This window comes from Leptonychotes weddellii, chromosome 11, assembly GCF_054177405.1.
Source record: "Leptonychotes weddellii isolate Sample4059 chromosome 11, ASM5417740v2, whole genome shotgun sequence".
Classification (NCBI taxonomy): domain Eukaryota; kingdom Metazoa; phylum Chordata; class Mammalia; order Carnivora; family Phocidae; genus Leptonychotes; species Leptonychotes weddellii.
Window position 1 is genome coordinate 5,739,969 of NC_138379.1, and position 18,850 is coordinate 5,758,818.

Below are 18,850 nucleotides of genomic sequence, written 5' to 3' on the forward strand. Positions count from 1 at the left end.
GGGTGGCTCAGTCAGTTAAGCGGGTCATGATCCTGGAGTCCTGGGATTGAGTCCCGCATTGGGGCTCCCTGCTCAGCAGGGAGTCTGCTTCTCCCTCTGACCCTCCCCCCTCTCAGGTGCTCTCTCTCTCTCAAATAAATAAATAAAATCTTAAAAAAAAAAAAGTCTGTTTCTTGGTTTGTCTCTCTTTTTTTTCCTTTGCTCATTTGTTTTCTTTCTTTAATTCCACAGATGAGTGAGATCGTATGGTATTTGTCTTTCTCTGAAGGACTTATTTCACTTAGCATTATACTCTCTAGCTCTATCCATGTTGTTGCAAATGGCAAGATTTCATTCTTATGAATGAATAATATTCTATTATATATACCATATAATATTCCATTTTATATATACCACATATTCTTTATCCATTTGTCTATGAGTAGACACTTGGGCTGCTTCCACAGTTTGGCTATTGTAAATATTGTAAATAATGGTGCAATAAACAATGCGACATATATCCTTTTGAATTAGTGTTTTTGTATTTGGGGAGTAAATATCCAGTCATGTAATTACTGGGTCTTAGGCTAGTTCTATTTTTAATTTCTTGAGGAACCTCCATACTGTTTTCCACAGTGGCTGCACCAGTTTGCATTCCCACCAACAGTGCAAGAGGGTTCTGTTTTCTCCACATCCCTACCAACACCTGTTATTTTTTATATTTTATATTTTTTATTTTATTTTATTCTGACAGGTGTAAGGCTTTGATTTGCATTTCCCTGATGATGAGTGATGTTGAGCATCATTTCATCTGTCTGTTGGCCATCTGTATGTCTTCTTTGGAGAAATGTCTGTGTCTTCTGCCCATTTTTTAATTGGATTATTTGTTTTTTGGGTGTTGAGTTGTAACAGTTCTTTATATATTATGGATACTAACCCTTTATCAGATGTAATTTGCAAACATCTTCTCCCCTTCAGTGGGTTGCTTTTTAATTTTGTTGTTTGTTTCCTTTGCTACGCAGAAATTTTTATTCTTTTTTTTTAAGATTTTATTTATTTATTTGAGAGAGAGAATGAGAGAGAGAGAGAGAGAGCACAAGAGGGGGGAGTGGGAGAGGGAGAAGCAGACTTCCCACTGAGCGGTGAGCCCGATGCAGGACTCGATCCTGGGACTCCAGGATCATGACCTGAGCCAATGCAGTCGCTTAACCAACTGAGCCACCCAGGCGCCCCCAGAAATTTTTATTCTGATGTAGTCCCAATAGTTTATTTTTACTTTTATTTATTTCCCCATGCTTCAGGAGACATATCGAGAAAAATATTGTTATGGCCGATGTCAGAGAAATTACTGACTGTGCTCTCTTCAAGGATTTTATGGTTTCAGGTCTCACATTTAGATCTTTAATTCATTTTGAGTTTATTTTTACGTATGGTGAAAGAAAGTGGTCCGGTCTCATTCTTTTGCATGTTGTCGTCCACTTTTCCCAACACCATTCATTGAAAAGACTGTCTTTTTCCCATTGTATATTCATTCCTCCTTGGTCAAAGATTAATTGACCATATAACTGTGAGTTTATTTCTGGGTTTTTTATTCTATTCTATTTATCTATATCCATGTTTATGCCACTACCATAGTTTTAATAGTTTTAATTACTACTGCTTTGTAATATAACTTGAAATGTGGAATGTGATACCTTCAGTTTTGTTTTTCATTCTCAAGATTGCTTTGGCTATTTGGGGTCTTTTGTGGTTCCATACAAATATTAGGATCATTTGTTCTAGTTCTGTGAAAAATACTGTTGACATTTTGATAGGGATTGCATTAAATCTGTAGATTGCTGTAGGTAGTATAGACATTTTAACAATATTTATTCTTCTAACCCATGAGCATGGAATGTCTTTCCATTTCTTTGAATCATCTTGAATTTCTTTCATCAGCATTTTATAGTTTTCAGAGTACAGGTCTTTCACCTCTTTGGTTAAGCTTATGTCTAGATATTTTATTGTTTTCAGTGCAATTGTAAATGGGATTGTTTTCTTGATTTCCCTTTCTGCTGCTTCATTATGAGTGTATAGGAACGCAACAGATTTCTGTACATTGATTTTGTAACCTGTGACTTTACTGAACTCATCTATCAGTTCTAGTAATTTTTTGGTGGAGTCTTTGGGGTTTTCTATATGTATTATCATGTCATCTGCAAACGGTGAGAGTATTACTTCTTCCTTTACCTACTTGGATGCCTTTCATTTCTTTTTGTTGTCTGATTGCTGTGGCTAGGACTTCTAGGACTATGTTGAATAAAAATGGTGAGAGTGGGCATCCTTGTCTTGTTCCAGACCTTAGAGGAAAAGTTCTCAGTTTTTCACCATTGAGTATGATGTTGGCTGTGGGTTTTTCATATAAGGCCTTTATTATGTTGAAGTATGTTCCCTCTAGACCTACTTTGCAGAAGGTTTTTATCATAAGTGGATGTTGTGCTTGTCAAATGCTTTTTCTGCATCTATTGAAATGATCATATGGTTTTAGATCCTTTCTCTTATTGATGTGACATGTCACATCGATTGTTTTGCAAATATTGAATTGAATCACTCTTGCATCCTGGGAATAAATCCCACTTGATTGCTGTGTATAGTTTTTAAAATATATTGTTGGATTTAGTTTACTAATATTGTGTTGAGGATATTTGCATCTATACTCATCAGAGATATTGGCCTGTGGTTCTTTTTTTTTTTTTTTTTTTTTTGGTGATGTCTTTATCTGCTTTTGGTATCAGGGTGATACCTGATAGAATGAATTTGGAAATTTTCCTTCCTTTTCTACTTTTTGGAATAATTTGAGAAGAATAGGTATTAACTCTTCTTTAAATGTTTGGTAGAATTCACCTATGAAGCCATCTGGTCTTGGACTTTTGTTTGTTGGGAGTTTTTTGATTACTGATTCAATTTCATTCCTGGTAATCGCTCTGTTCCAATTTTCTATTTCTTCCTGATTCAGTTTTGGGAGGTTATATGTTTCTAGGAGTTTATCCATTTCTTCTCAGTTGTCCCATTTGTTGGCATATAGGTTTTCCTAATACTCAGTTATAATTGTATTTCTGTAGTGTTGGTTGCTATATCTCCTCTTCCATTAGTGATTTTGTTTATTTGGGTCCTCTCTCTCTCTTTAATGAATCTGGCTAGAGGTTTATCAATTTTGTTGATCTTTTCAAAAAACCAGTTTCTGGTTTCATTGAGCTATTCTATTGTTTTTGGTTTTTTTAGTTTCAATATCATTTATTATTTTCTTCCTTTTGCTGGGTTTGGGTTTTGTCTGTTCTTTTTCTAACGCCTTTAGATATAAGGTTGGGTTGTTTATTTGAGGTTTTTCTTGCTTCTTGAAGTAGGCCTGTGGTGCTATAAACTTCCCTCTTACAATCACTTTTGCCACATCCTAAAGATTTAGACCATTGTGTTTTCATTTTCATTTGTTTTGACATAATTTTATTAAGTTTCTTTTTTTTCTTTCATTTATTTATTTATTTTTATTTTTTTAGTAATCTCTACACCCAAAGTGTGGCTTGAAATTCACGACTCCAAGATCAAGAGTCCCATACTCTTCCAACTGAACCAATCAGGCACTCTTCCATGTAATTTTTTATTTCCTTTTTGATTTCTTGGTTGATACATTCATTGTTTAGTAGCATGTTATTTAACCTCCATGTATTTGTAATTTTTCCAGATTTTTTCTTATCATTGATTTCTAGCTTCACACTGTTGTGGTCAGCAAAGATGCATGATATGACTTCAACTTTTTGGATTTGTTGAGACTTGTTTTGTGGCCTAATATGTGATCTATTCTGGAAAATGTTCCATGTGCACTTGAAAAGAATGTGTATTCTGCTGTTTTAGGAAGAAATGTTCTGAATGTGGCTATTAAGTCCATCTGGTCCAGCGTGTCATTCAAAGCCACTCTTTCCTTGTTGATTTTCTGTTTGAATGATCTGCCCATCGATATAAGTATGGTGTTATGGTCCCCTACCATTATTGTATTACTATCTATTATTTCCTTTATGTTTGTTATTAACTGTTTTATGTATTTAGGTGCTCCCATGTTGGGCGCACAAACATTTGCAATTGTTATATCCTCTTGTTGGATTGTCCCTTTTTTTTTTTTTAAGATTTTATTTATTTATTTGACAGAGAGAGAGAGAGAGAGCACAAGTAGGCAGAGAGGCAGGCAGAGGGAGAGGGAGAAGCAGGCTCTCCACTGAGCAGGGAGCCCAACGTGGAGCTCGATCCCAGGACTCTGGGATCATGACCCAAGCTGAAGGCAGCCGCTTAACTGACTGAGCCACCCAGTCGCCCCATGGGTTGTCCCTTTTAATATAATGTCCTTCTTTGTCTCTTGTCAGTCTTTATTTTAAAGTCATTTTGTCCAATATAAGTATTGCTACCCCAGTTTTCTGTTGATATCCATTTACATGATAAATGTTTCTCCACCCCCTCACTTTTGTTCTTTTATTTTTAAAGATTTTTTTTTATTTTAATTAAAAAAAATCCCACAGCCAACATCATTCTTTAAAAAAAAAAAAGATTCATTTGTTTTGGAGAGAGAGAGAGTGCACATGCAAGTCACGTGTGGGGTGGAGAGGCAGAAGGAGAGGAGTAAGAGAATCCCAAGCAGACTCCAGGCTGAGCATGGAGCCTGACGCAGGGCTTGATTCCACGACCCGGAGACCAGGACCTAATCTGAAACCAAGAATCGGATGCTTAACTGACTGTGCCACGCAAGCGCCTTTTTAATTTTTTTTTTTTTTAAGTAGGTTCCAGGCCCAGCATGGAGCCCAGTGCAGGGCTTGAACTCATGACCCTGAGATCAAGACCTGAGCTGAGAGCAAGAGTCGGATGCTTAACCAACTGAGCCACCCAGGCACCCTTAAAGATTTTATTTTTAAGTAAGTGAGGCTCATATTCACAACTCCAAGATCAAGAGTCGCATGCTCTTCCGACTGAGCCAGCCAGGCACTCCTCCATCCCGTCGCTTTCAATCTGCAAGTGTCTTTCGGTCTGAAATGAGTCTCTTGTAGGCTGCACATAGATGGGTCTTTTTTTTTTTTAAGATTTTTAAAATTTATTTATTATTTGACAGAGAGAGACACAGCGAGAGAGGGAACACAAGCAGGGGGAGTGGGAGAGGGAGAAGCAGGCTTCCCGTGGAGCAGGGAGCCTGATGCGGGGCTCGATCCCAGGACCCTGGGATCATGACCTGAGCCGAAGGCAGACACTTAACGACTGAGCCACCCAGGCGCCCCTGGGTCTTGTTTTTTATCCACTCTGTCACCCTATGTCTTTTGATTGGAGTGTTTAATCCACTTATATTCAAAGTAATTATTGATAGGCCCATATTTATTGCTATTTTGTTACTTGTTTTATGGTTATTTCTATAGATTTTCTCTGATCCTTTCTTCTCTTGCTCTCTTTCATGGTTTGTTGGCTTTCTTTAATGATATACTTGGATTCCTTTCTCTTTATTCTTTGCATATCTATTACTGGGTTTTGATTTGTGGTTATCATTCAGCATATAACATCTTCTGTACATAGCAGTCCATATTAAGTTCATGGTCACTTAAGTTTGAACCCATCCTTTGCTCTTCTACCCACCACATTTTAGGTATATGGTGTCATATTTTACACCTTCCCCCTTTTTATTTACTGAATCCTTTGACTAATTTTTTAGAAATACTTATTTTTGCTGTTTGTGTTTTTACTTTTCTTGCTCACTTATGGTCTTTCCTTTCCACTCAAAAAGTCCCCCTTAATATTTCTTGTAGGGCTGGTTTAGCTGTCATGAATTCCTTTAGTTTTTGTTTGTCTGAGAAACTCTTTATCTCTCCTTCTATTCTGATTGATAGCCTTGCTGGATATTCTTGGCTGCAGATTTTTCCCTTTCAGCACTTTAAAGATATAATGCCACTTTCTTCTGGCCTGAAAAGTTTCTGTTGAAACATCCACTGATAGCCTGATGAGGTTTCCCTTGTATGTTAACTGTCTTTTTCTCTTGCTTCTTTTACATTTTTTTTCTTTATCACTACTTTTACCATTTTAATTACTTTGTGCCTTGGTATGGACCTCCTTGGTTGAATTGGGGACGGGGGGGATTTCTATGATGCCTCCTGGATCTGGATAGCTGTTTCCTTCCCCAGATTAGGGAAATTGACAGCTATTATTCCTTCAAATAAACTTTCTACCCCTTTTTTTCTCTCTTCTTCTTATGAGATCCCTATAAAGGAAATGCTGGAGTCACTGAATTCTCTAAGGTTATTCTCAATTTGCATAATTTTCTTTCCTTTGCTAAGCTTGGTAAATTTCCTTTACGCTGTCTTCTAGGTCATCAGTTCATTCCTCTACTTCATCTAGCCTGCATTTATTCCATCAAGTGTATTTTTAATTTCATTTATTGTGTTCTTGATCTCTTACTGGTTCTTTTTTTTTTTATCTCTGTGTTAGGGTCTCACTGATGCTTTTCACTCTTTTCTCAAGTCCAGTAAGTATCTTTATGATCATTACCTTATTTTGTGTGTGTGGTTTTTTTTGTGTGTGTGGAGCCCAGTGTGGGGCTTGAACTCACAACCCTGAGATTGAGGCCTGAGCCGAGATCAAGAGTCAGACACCTAACTGAGCCACACAGGCACCCCTATGATCATTACTTTAAATTCTCTATCAGGCATATTACTTATATCCATTTCGCTTAGGTCTCTTGCTGTGGTTTGGTCCTGCTTTTTCATTCGGGACATATTTCTCTGTCTCCTCATTTTGTCTAGCTCTCTGTGTCTGTTTCTGTATGTTAGGAAAGTCAGCCACTTCTCTTACTCTTACTCTTAACAGTAATAGCCTTATGAAGAACACGTCCTGTAGTGCCCCACCGTGCAGTGTCCCCAGTCCCCAGGGCTTGGAAATTCAGGGAGTATCTCCTATGTGTGTTGTGTGTTGTGTGTGCTCTGCCATTGAGTCCTGGCCTCTTTTTCCTTCAGTCCCATTGTCTGCAGAGGCTCTCTTTGCCTATTGTGGGCAGTGTTTGGTCCCCAGCAGGGGTGGGGCACATTTTAGCAAGGTGTACCATGGTCTGCTTGCGAAATGAGACCTGCCCCTGCTGCCACCAGACCTGAGGTCCCACAAAATGCGCAGGTAGGGAGATGAGGTGTTGGTTGGGTTTGCGCTGGTCTCCTGGAGGAGAGGGCATGCAGGAGTGTGATTGAGACCAGTGTGGCTGGGAAGGGCAGATCTGCTAAAGCATGAAAGGGTGGGGCTTGGCATAAGCAAGTTAGGTAGTAAGTAGTGAGTGTTGGCTGCACTGGTTCCTGCAGGTTTCTGTTTTTTATGCTGAGGAGGGGGAGAGGGAAATGGCACCTGCTAGCTTCTTTGTTCCTGGAGGGGTCTCCCCATGATTCCTGTCTCTCCTGGTCATGCTCTGAGATTAGCAAATGACTCTTCCTCCCATCTGCCCCTGGCATTTTTCAGACTTCTATATCTGCAGAGCTGTGCTGTCTCTTTAAGTACAGGGACTCTACTTCCTAATGCCCTCCAGGCCCTCCCAGAGCAGAGAATGCTGATTTTTAAAATCCCAGGCTCTAAGTCTGGCTGGTTGTAAGAACTCAGGAAATTTGGCCCCTCTTGCTTTCATAGGCAAATGCTTGGGGATTCATCCTCACCATTCATGGGCTCCCTAATGTGAGAGTCTCTTTTTCACCCTTCTCTACACCACTGGCTCCCTTCCCACTGTGGACAGCTATGGTCTGTTCTGCTCCCAAACCATGTCTTGATCCTCCCTACCTTCTTTGATGTGGCCTCTTCTCTACCTTTAGTTGTGAGTTTGTTCTGCCAGTCTTCATATTGTTTTCTGGGTTATTTACACTGATGTGTTATCTAGTTGTATCTGTGGGATGAAGTGAGCTTAGGGTCCTCCTACTCTGCCATCTTCCCAGCTGACCCTTGGGAAATAAGCCCTTCCCTTTTCTTGACTTCAGTTTCCTCATTTTACAATGAAGAGGTTAGACACAATGATCCTTGATTCTGAACTACACCCCAGAAGGAGGCATTTGGGAATTAGACCTGAGAAGGGGTCTGCTGGTGACATCATAAAGGGAGAATTCCATGAGAAGACTCAGGCTTTCCTAGAAGTGCCAGTGCCATCGGTTGGAAGGACAATTCAGGGAGGAGCCTGTTGGGCCCACATCTTGAGATCTCCTCATTCCAGTGTTACCAGCATAGTCATGGATCAATCCTCATTGGCTGAAACAGCTCAAAATGAGGCAGACACCAATGATTTGGATGTGTCATCTCACCCTGGCTCACCAACCCCACATCACAGGCCAGGCCACAGCGGAGTCCAGCGCCATCATGGGTACCATCACCACGGTGTGTCCCAGCACCATGGTGAGTCCCACCATCATGACATATCCCACCATCACGGTGAGTCCCACCATCATGGCAGGTCCCACCATCATGGAACATCCCATCATCACAGTGAGTCCCACCATCATGGCAGGTCCCACCATCATGGAACATCCCATCATCACGGTGAGTCCCACCATCATGGTGGATCTCACCACCTTGATGAATTCCAAGACTTTCATGACAATGCCCCCTCCCACCATTCCCCCCACTCCCATCACTCCCACCACTCCCATCACCGTGGTGAGGCCCACCAACATGGTAGAGCCCACCATCTGACATCCCTTGCCCTGGCTCCTTCTCATAGCACTATCTTCTCCCATCATTCTCTTGGTGAGGGCCCCTTTGATGGTGAGTACCACCATGGTAGCAGAAGACATCATGGTAGGCCCCACCACCACGGTGAGCCCTATCACCACAGGGGGTCCCACCACCACAGTGAGCCCTACTACCATGGTGGGTCTCACCACCATAGGGAACCCCACCACCATGGTGGGTCTCACCACCATGGTGCTGAGGTTTCCCACCACAGTGGGCTCCATCACCAAGGTGAGCCTTACTACCATAAAGATTCCGACACGTATGGTGGCCCTCACCATCACAGTGAGGCCCATCACCATGGTAGGCACCATCATCATGAAGCCCACCACCACAGAGGGCCTCTTCATCATGGAGAGCCCTCTTCCCACCATTCCTATGTGGACGCCTACCATGATCGCTCGATACCTCATTTCTATGACGACTACAGGAACCACAGTGAACACCACCGTGGCCACCATGGCCACCATGGCCACCATGGCGAGCACCACCATGGCCACCATAGTGAGCACCATCACAGGGAGCACCACCACGGCGAGCACCACCATAGTGTGCATCGTTATGATTATCTCCATGGTGATCACCGCTACAGGGAGTACCATCATGATAGCTCCCAAGTCTTTGGCCCACACAAGTCTCATAGTGTGGCCAGAGCCTCCTTTGGCTCTTCCTTTTCTGATTCAGTAGCCCTCCAACCTAGCACGGTACAGGCACAGCGCTCAGCCTTTAGCTTGACTCGTTCCCACAGTGCAGTGCGCTCACATGCATCCCAGGGGTCCAGCAAAGTCCATCCTCAGGATTCCTCCTCTAAAACTTCCTCGGAAAGCTGGGCAGAAGAAGATGAGCAATTTCAGAAGCGCAAAAGTGAGTCTCTCTTACCCCCACCCCCAACTCACACAGCCTGGCCCAGATTCCAGGCCTGACTTGGGCCCTGCACTGACCTTCCACAGATCATGAGGCATGACTCTTAGCTGCATGCATATTCCATTGGCTATTCACTCACCTGACTGCTCACCATCCAATCTTCTATTCCTTAAATGATGTACCTCTTCAGGCCATTGGTAGTTTGTTCATCCAGTCACTGCTGTGCCTATATGCATTCACTTCTCAAACATTTCTTCTTGTCTAATATGGGTCCCTGGCCCGCCTGGACCCTGGAAGCACAGAGAAAACAAATCCTGCCCTGGAGGGGCTCCAAGACTGGGGGGTGGTCACTTAAACAACCAATCCTAGACCACCCAGTGATGGTGGCCTATCCTCCATATCAGGACAATTACCACTGTAGATTGTATTTGTCCACATTTCCCCCACTAAACTGTGAGCATCTTGACAGACATCCAGTGTCTGAAAGAGGGCCTTGTTTAAGGGCAGGGAGGGACCTTGGCTATTAAAGCACAATCCCCCAAGCTTGGCCCCAAGTGGTTCAGTAAACAGAGTAACAGTCTCACAAACAGGCAGAGAGGGATAGGTACCTAACTGGATGGGAGTAGGGAAGGCAGCCAAACGGGGGTGATGTTTCAGCAGAATCTCAGAGGGAGAGGGAGAGTTCACCAAGAGGATGGGGTAGTGTGGAAAATGGGGTTTTCCATGCGTAAGTCGCCACGTGGGTAAAGAAAGGCCTGGAGGTATAGAATCATGAGCCCGCAAGATGCACTTGAGCAGACCACAAATCCCAAACAAGTTGGCGTCTGCCATGGAAGGGGCAGCAGGAGTCCAGTAGCCCCAGGATCCAGGGTAGCCCCAGGATCAGCACAAGATAGCATAGAGGCACTTCAGTGAGTGAATGGTAGGCAAGCAGGCAGGCATGAAGATGAACCCCAACTTAGTCTGGGAGGATGCCTGGGATCCCCATGCTACCTTCCACACAGACTTGACTCTCTGTTCCCCTTACAGCCACCAGAGCTCAGCGGGCCCACAAGAGGCTGCACACTGTGGACCTCTTCTATAGGTTGTGGGAAAAATTAAGCTACCTCATTAAGGGCCTCCGGAGAATGCTTAGGAACCTGACTCAGTCCCTGCCCTTTGAAGCCTTCATCTTCCTCGTTGTCTGCCTCAACACTACCATGCTTGTGGCACAGACCTTCGCTGAAGTTGAGATCCGGGGTGGTAAGAGCTGGGGAGCCCCTTTCTTTTCTTAAAAAAAAAAAAAGTGCTTTATTCATGAGAAACAGAGAGGAGGCAGAGGCAGAGAGAAAGGGAGAAGCAGGCTCCCCACAGAGCGGGGACCTCGATGCGGGACTCAATCCCAGGACCCTAGGATCGCGACCTGAGCCAAAGGCAGCCGCTCAGCTGACTGAGCCACCCAGGCGCCCCTGAGGAGCCACTTTCACATGGAGAAAGCCATAGATCTTGTTCTAGCCCTCTTGTGGGCCTGATCCAGTGCCGGGTGGCTTATGTAACTTAGTTCATTTCATCCTTACCCCTGGGAGGTAGACAACATTGACCAGTGTTAAAGATGAGGCTCAGAGATCTTGCTGAGGTCAACCAGCCAGCCAGACACACAAGAGCCTGCTAAACTGGAGAATGTGCTGTTTGTAATATCGCCACCAGGTGGCGCATCGACCCTAATGTGGGGCAGCGAGAGGGAACCCTGGTCGCCTAGAAGGGCCAGGAGACTGGAGGGGTGAGAGTGGAAAACCGGGGAAGGCGGCCCCTGAGACCCTTGGCAGCAGAGTGACAGAAAGGCCTGCCACCGCGTAAATAAACGAAGCAGAGCATAAGATTGGCCGCATTCTTATTCTGTATTAAGTGAAGCCAATGTTCATGAAAACGCTCTCAGGCCAGCTGGTACTGTTCCCAGACCAAAGTGGGTCTGCTGCTTGGTGAGTTCTATACAGACTACCCCAGGTGGAGCTGTCTCACAAGGTCATCTTTATTTGTAGAAATAAGGAGATCCAGGGGATTAATTTCTAAAGTGTGACCTCCTCACTAGGGAAAGCAGGCTCCTTCTAGTAGGGCTTGGGATGAATATTCAGAGAGGGTTTTTAGCATGACAATGAGGCTGAGGCACTTTCTGATTCCGTGCCGGCCCGTCTTCCTCAAATGTTTTTCTGTTCCAGCAGTTCTGCCCCGAGCTTCTAGATGGTAAGATTGACAGTTAGGCAGAAGCTGCTAGAAGCTCCCTGAGGTCAGGAGGTCAGGCCAAGTGACAGTATTATCCCTGTTTTATGGACAAGAAAACTGAGGCACAGAGCAGTTAAGACACACAGCCCTTAGGGCAGAACCAGGTCCTCCCTAACTGGGACTGTGTGTGAGGTCCAGAGGGAAGGAGAGATGGGCCAGGGTTGCTGCCGAGGACCGTGAGTGAGCCCCTGGTGTCCCTGCAGAGTGGTTCTTCATGGCCTTGGACTCCATTTTCCTCTGCATCTACGTGGTGGAAGCTGCGCTCAAGATCACTGCTCTGGGCTTAAAGTATTTTTCTGACTCCTGGAACAATCTGGGTGGGTGGGGATGGGTGTGTGGGGGGGGGGTAGCCACTGGACTGCTAGCGGAGGCTGGGGACAAAAAGGGGCACTGGCAGGGAGTGCTGGTGTTGGGGGGACCGCAGGTCTGGGTGATGAGGCACCTGGGCAGGAGCCCGTGACTCCCAGCCCCCTGTGCCCTCAGACTTCTTCATCATGATCATGGCTATGCTGGACTTCATGCTCTTACAGTACAACTCCTCCTCCTTCGTCTACCACCAAAGCGTCTTCCGGATCTTCAAGGTTTTCAAGAGTTTGCGGGCCCTGAGGGCCATCCGGGTCCTCCGGAGGCTCAGGTCAGCTGGGCCGCGGCTGCCCACCCCACCCTGTAGGAAGGGGTACACGGCCCTGGGCTCCCAGGGAATCTGCTGTGACCTGTTCAAGGGATGGGGGACGAAGAGGCTGTGGACTCCAGCCCACTTCTGATTAGCCTCCTGCCATCTGCTAGGATCAATCATTTTCCAGAGAGGGCTGAACTCTCCCAAACCTCTAGCAAAGCAGTGACCCCCTGTCGGTGGTGTCAGTTCTGGCTGCTGGACACAGATCCCCACCCCTGCTGACTCAGCCTCTCAACTTCTGCCCACAGCTTCTTGACCAGCCTCCAGGAAGTGACCGGGACTCTGGCGCGGTCCTTGCCGTCCATCACCGCCATCCTCATCCTCATGTTTACCTGCCTCTGTATCCTGTGCTGTGGGGGCTGGGGTCTGCCTGAGGTGCTGTGATGGGCGGGTTTGTAGTGGCCAGAGCGGGGTTGGAGAATGGGACTCTGCGAGCCTGGTTTGGCCCTGAACAGCCAGTCCTCTTCTCTGTGGTGCTCCGGGCTCTGTTCCGTCATTCTGACCCCAAGCGCTTCCAGAGCATCCTCTCCACCATCTTCACCCTCTTCACCATGCTCACCCTGGATGACTGGTCCCTCATCTACCTGGACAGCCGGGCCCAGGGTAGGACAGGACCCAGGCGGGGTGGAAGGCAGGGGCTTGGCTGGGTGGGCAGACCCCGAGGGCTCAGTTACCCCATCTGCAAAGTGGGGCATCTGATCCTTGCTGGCAGGGGTGTGGCGAGGATGGGCAAGGAACTCCCAGCTCAAACGACACCCTCTCTCCTAGGCGCCTGGTACATCATCCCCATTCTCATGATTTACATCATCATCCAATACTTCATCTTCCTCAAGTGAGGACCCCATCCCTACTTGGCTCTCCAGCTTCACCGCCACCCCCACCTAATCTTGGGGCACCCCTCCCCAGCCCTCTCCCCTTGGTCATGCCACAATGAACCCAGAGGAGGGTGCAGGGCCTCTCCTACAGCCTCCTCCTGGAGAGTACCCCACTATCCACCCCCACCATCCCCAGCCTGGTGATTGCTGTCCTGGTGGATAACTTCCAGATGGCTCTGCTCAAGGGCCTGGAGAAAGTAAAGCAGGAGGTACTGAGTGGGGTGGGGCGGGCGGACCTGGGAGGGAACCATGAAGGGGTGGGCGCAGAGGCTTGGGGGGAAGGGAGGAGGGTGCTCCAGGAAAGGGCAGACAGGGAGGGGACTCGGGCGGGACAAAAGCCTCTTCTTCTCAGAGGGCCGCCCGGATCCATGAGAAGCTACTGGATGACCCACTGACCGAACTCAGCAAATCAGGTACTGGCCCTCCTTCCGCAGTTGGACACACAATTCCAGGTCCAGTGGCAGGGTTTGAGAATCTGAGACTCAGGAGGACTTTCAGAGCTTAGAACTTTGGTCCAGGGCGCCTGGGTGGCTCAGTTGGTTAAGCGGCTGCCTTCGGCTCAGGTCATGATCCCAGGGTCCTGGGATCAAGCCCCGCGTCAGACTCCCTGCTCAGCGGAGAGCCTGCTTCTCCCTCTCCCTCTGCCTGCCTCTCTGCCTACTTGTGCGCTCTCTCTCTATCTCTGTCAAATAAATAAATAAAATCTTAAAAAAAAAAAAAGAACTTTGGTCCGAAGAACTCTAAGATAATCTGAAAAGCAATTAAACTGATCGTCAATTCCTGAAAGCCCCGTTTGTGAAATGACCAATTAGCCAAATTATGATTCACCAAATGCTCATTTCTTCTAATAACTTACAAAGGTTAGAGCACTTGGTTTTACATGGGATGGTTTCGACTGCCTTGGAGGGTTTCGTCAAGGTATTGCACATACTTGTCCAGAGTCACTCAAAGTGGATTGAGAGTCATTAAAAATCAAGTTTCCTGGACATGTTCATTTTTATAAACTTGACTTTCTGAATGAATTGATTTTGAGACAGTTGGTTTGCTTCCTGCTTAAAGATCTTCAGAACTTTAGATAATCTGAGCTCTAAGGATCCCACTCTTAGGCTCATCAACACTAGAGGACTAAGGGTCCCAAAGGGTCACCAGGTCCCTCACCTGCCCCTTCGATCAGGGAAAGACAGTGCAAAAAAGCTGAAGCAAAAAGAGGAATTAATTGGCAGAAATTACTTAGCAAATTGAGGGCTTTCAGGAATGTGTGGTTTTCAGGAATGGCTAGATCCAGGACTTGAATACTGGTCAAGATTTGGTCTCTTTCCATCTCTCTGCTCTGTGTCCTCCGCATGGTTTTGTGCTTAGGGTGGCTCTTCCCTTGCGGTGGGAAATCCTCACAGGTTAGCCGTTCCTATCATGCCAAGCAGAGACTTCCTCTTCTTCCTGTAGTTATAGCAAAGTCCCGGATATGTGTCTTCTTTGCTTTGATCACCTATTTTGGAACCAATCACAATAGCCAAAAGAATAGGCTGTTCTGATTAGCCAGGCCTGAGTCACATGTCTTTGGAGGTGGGCGGTGGGGTCAGCCCCCTGCTAGACAAGGTGGACCCAAAAGGGACAGGAGTGGTTCCTCGGGAAAACTGGGGGATTTTTACCAGAGGGAAAGACAAACAAACAAACAAATCTGATACACACACCACGCCCAGAGAAGCCATCTCTTTGGGGGCATCATGGGCAAAAACTCTCTTAGCCCCTCTGAATTACCTCCATGACACATGGGGTGTCTTCGACCTCCTCTCAATCTGGGCATCTTTTTTACTGCCCCCTTTTTTACATTCAGACCCTGAAGAGGTGGTGAGTGAACACACCAAACAGAAGCAGCTCATCGAGAAAAAATTTGGGACTATGACTGAGAAGTAAGGCGATGCAAAGGGAGGGGAGGCCCCGAGTCTAAGGGGAGGGGTCTGGGGTCTGGCCCATGGGCTGACAGGGCAAGGGACATTGCCCACCTCTCTGGAAGGGGGTGGGGCGCCAAGGCCCATGTAGAGCCTATGGGTGGGACGTGGAGACCATGAGTGGCTTCTGCTCCCCCTGAGCCAGCTTGCACCACCAGGAGAGTCCCACCAGCAGTGCTTACTGGGCCATGAGAGCCCCTCTGAGGCTGAGGGCAAAGGCAGGGCAGCAGGGAGTCTGCTCATCTGTTTACTCAGGAAGCATCCCTGACCCTTGCTCTGGGTCAGGCCCTGCGAGTTCTTCAGGACACAGACTAGCCCATGCCCATGAGAGCCCAATTGCCAATGACCTATGCTGGGCCATGAGGGTGCTGGACTTAGGCTAGGTGGAGGGGTGAAGAGTGAGGATCAAGGAACAGCTTGGGTAAAGGCTTGGGAGGCAGATGGTCAACATCCCATTCCCGTCGAAGCGATTGGCCAGCTGGGGCAGGACAGCTGGGGACTTGTGGCTGTGCTCATGGCTGGGGGACCTTGGCACAGACTTCCTGCTTCCTGGTTCTCAGGCCTGGCTCCTCAGAGAGCCTTCCCTCTGAAAGCTGGGCCCCGCTGCACCTCATCCAGACTGGCTCCAAACCAGCAGACAGGGCAGTCCGACTACTGGCAGCCTCCAGCCCCTCCTCACCCGCCATCCAAGTTCAAGCCCCAAAGGCCCTCTGTGACCCAGCCTTTGCCAACCTCCCTCATTTCCTTGGCTACTTTCTTGCTGTCCCCGCACTGTTTCCCAAGCATAGCACATACTTCTCCACCTCAGGGCCTTTGTCCACACTGTTTTCTCTGCCTGGAATGTTCTCTGGCTGCCAATGGCAGACTCAAGTGACCAAGATTTGGGAGAGCTGAGTTCCAATCCTGCTCGCTTCACGTCCTGGCCCTCCCGTCCCACCCCACCCCTGTTCCAGCAACTTGGCCACTGGCCTAGTGGGCCCTTGGCACCTCGGTAACACTTTCTATGGGGGTATCTGGGCCTCCAGACTCTTCCCCATTGGTCCACCTCCACTATGAGTGCCCTTTGTTTTTGTTTGTTGTTGTTTTTGTTGTTGTTTATTTTAATCTTTCCTTTCTTTTATTCTTTTTATTTATTTAGAGAGTGGTCTTTGTTAAAAGCAGTTTGGGCTTTTCCTTCCTCATCAGACTTTACATCTCCAATTCACCCACTCTCTACGGCCTCCTTCCCTGAGGTCTGTCCTGGCCCCCAGTACACTCCAGCTCTTCTGGAGTAGCGGACCAGGAACCTTGCCCAAGCCTGGCAAAGCTTCTCGTGTCTTTCCAACTCGGCTCAATGACACTTGCTCTGGAAGTCTTTTCTGATCCCCAGGACTGGGCCCTCAGCACTCTGGTTTACTCTTCTCGCAAGCGTAAACACTTTGCAACAGGCGAAGCTTCCTAAGGGCAAGGACTGTTTCTTGTTAACATCTGTGTCCTCGGAGCCCCTGGCAGTGTTCATTGATTTTAGTGTCACTTGATGGATGGATTTATAAAACGGGCAGGTGATGAGGGAGTTAACAGATGGGTAGTGGGCTGGGTGAATGGTTGGGGGGGGCGGTTAGGTGGATGGCTGACTGCACAACATGGTGAAGGGGTGGGTGGGGGGGTCCAGGGAAGAGCAGGTAGATGGAGGGATAAGGGTGGTCAGATGAGTGAGTGAAGGGCTAGATTGGTGGGCGGATGAATGGGTAAGTGGGTGAGTGGGTGCACAGAGAGGTATGGGGTAGTTGGAGGGGCCACCAGAGGGGTGGACAGAAGGATGGAGGGATGGATAACTGGGAGGGTAAACAGCAGTTAGAACCCTCTCGGGCACTGGCACAAATGGGGGCTTTTTATTTGTGGAAAGGAGATATGGCATGAAAGGCCCCACTCAGAAAAACTGTAATGGGGGGCTGGCGGGAGGCCGGTGAGAAGAGCTGTGGGAGTTGCTCTGGCAGCCTGGATGACCCTGCCGGGCAGGTCAGCTCAGGCTTACCCCTTCCCCCCCTCTCCCCCCAAGGCAGCGGGAACTCCTTTTCCACTTCCTGCAGCTGGTGGCCAGCGTGGAGCATCATCAACAGAAATTCCGCTCCCAGGCGTCCGTTCTTGATGAGATTGTGGACGCTGCGTTTGAGGTGCGCCAGGCAGGACCAGAGGAGAGAGGGGCCAGAGTGGGAAGACCCCAGAAGGCCAGGCATGGGAGGCTTGTGCCCAGAGGGCCCCGAACAGTCTCATGGGCGTGGGGGAAGGCAGAGGCCGGCACTGGCTCGGTCATCCGCCCATCCCACCCCCACAGGCTGGAGAAGAGGACTTCAGGAAGTGACCCCTGGATGCAGAGAGACACGGGATGCGGATTGCAGCCTCTGGCAAGCTGTCCACTGCTGTGGGTCAAGACAAGTCCCCCGATCTACTGGAATGATCATCGGGCCTGCAGGACTGGGCCCTAACAGAGTTTTAAAACCCCAAATGGCTCTGTGTCCTCCCTGGCTAAGCCGAGGCACAGGGCAGGGGAACTGTGCACGCGCACGTGTGTGCACTGCTGGTGTGTGTGTGTGAGAGAGAGACAGAGGGAGTGTTGTGTGTGAGAGGTGCTCTTCCTGGTCCTCTCCAGGGCCCGCATTCCAGCTCGGGCCCGCAGTGCATCGGCAGCGGCCAGAGCGGTGACTCAGAAAGGCGGCCAGGCTCAGGGCTGGAGGGGTGAGTGGGCAGTCACCTTGCTTTCGGGAGGAAGGTCCATCTGGCCCAGGAGTTGGGAGAAAAAGAACCAACTAGAACAGCCCCTAGTTGTCAGGGCCTAGAGGGCCAGTAGGCTCCAGAAATAGGGGCTCACAGCCCGGAACTTGGACCTACCAAGACCCTCGGAATCCAGTACGAGAATGCCAACTCGATGGGGATAGCATGCACCCAGAAGTCAGAGGTCATTGCCGTACCCTGCCCTGCTTGGGGTCAGGCTAAAGAACCTCAGTGAGGGGAAGTAGGATGGAGGCTGCTCAAGTCCTCCTGGCCTCAGGCTGTTGGTGAGGGTGCAGGGAACATGAGTGGGGGTGTGGGAGTGGGGGTGTGTTGGTGGGGGGAATGGATGAGCCTCTGTTAGAGGAAAGCAGGGAATGAGCCTAATGGTCACTCCCCACCCTCCCTGGCCTAAGGCTTAGGTGAGTTCCCCTACTTTCAGCCTGAACCTGGGCAAAATGCCCAGAGCCCCTGTCCCCACGGCTGGGGGGTGGAGGTGAGGCTCTGCCCCAGGTCCCCAAGTGCCTGGGTCCAGGCAGGGTGCTGGAGACCTGGGGGCTCCCGGACCAGAGTGGGGTGCTCCACTGTCCCCAGCAGCCACCTCATCTCTGGTCGAGTGAAGCCAGGGTGCAGTAGAGGCTGGAGGGGGTCAGGAGCAGGACTCCGGAGTGGGGACAGAGGGCTGACACTCGTGCCAGTCTTCCCCCTACCCCCAGGCTGGCCCAGGACCTGGGGAGAGACTGTGCCGAGGA

General features: G+C 48.1%; 1 protein-coding gene across 1 annotated transcript; it reads left to right on the top strand.

Moving 5' to 3' along the window:
• The first annotated feature begins 8,772 nt into the window (after positions 1–8,772).
• CATSPER1 (cation channel sperm associated 1) lies at positions 8,773–17,883 on the top strand. Its single transcript, XM_081798547.1, has 13 exons — positions 8,773–9,303; positions 9,363–9,591; positions 10,621–10,833; positions 12,054–12,167; positions 12,334–12,484; positions 12,775–12,866; positions 12,986–13,129; positions 13,295–13,358; positions 13,538–13,610; positions 13,754–13,814; positions 15,236–15,311; positions 17,389–17,503; positions 17,665–17,883. Exons 1-13 carry the CDS (start codon positions 8,773–8,775, stop codon positions 17,689–17,691), a joined length of 1,890 nt encoding a protein of 629 aa, XP_081654673.1. The 3' UTR covers positions 17,692–17,883.
• Positions 17,884–18,850: the final 967 nt, after the last annotated feature.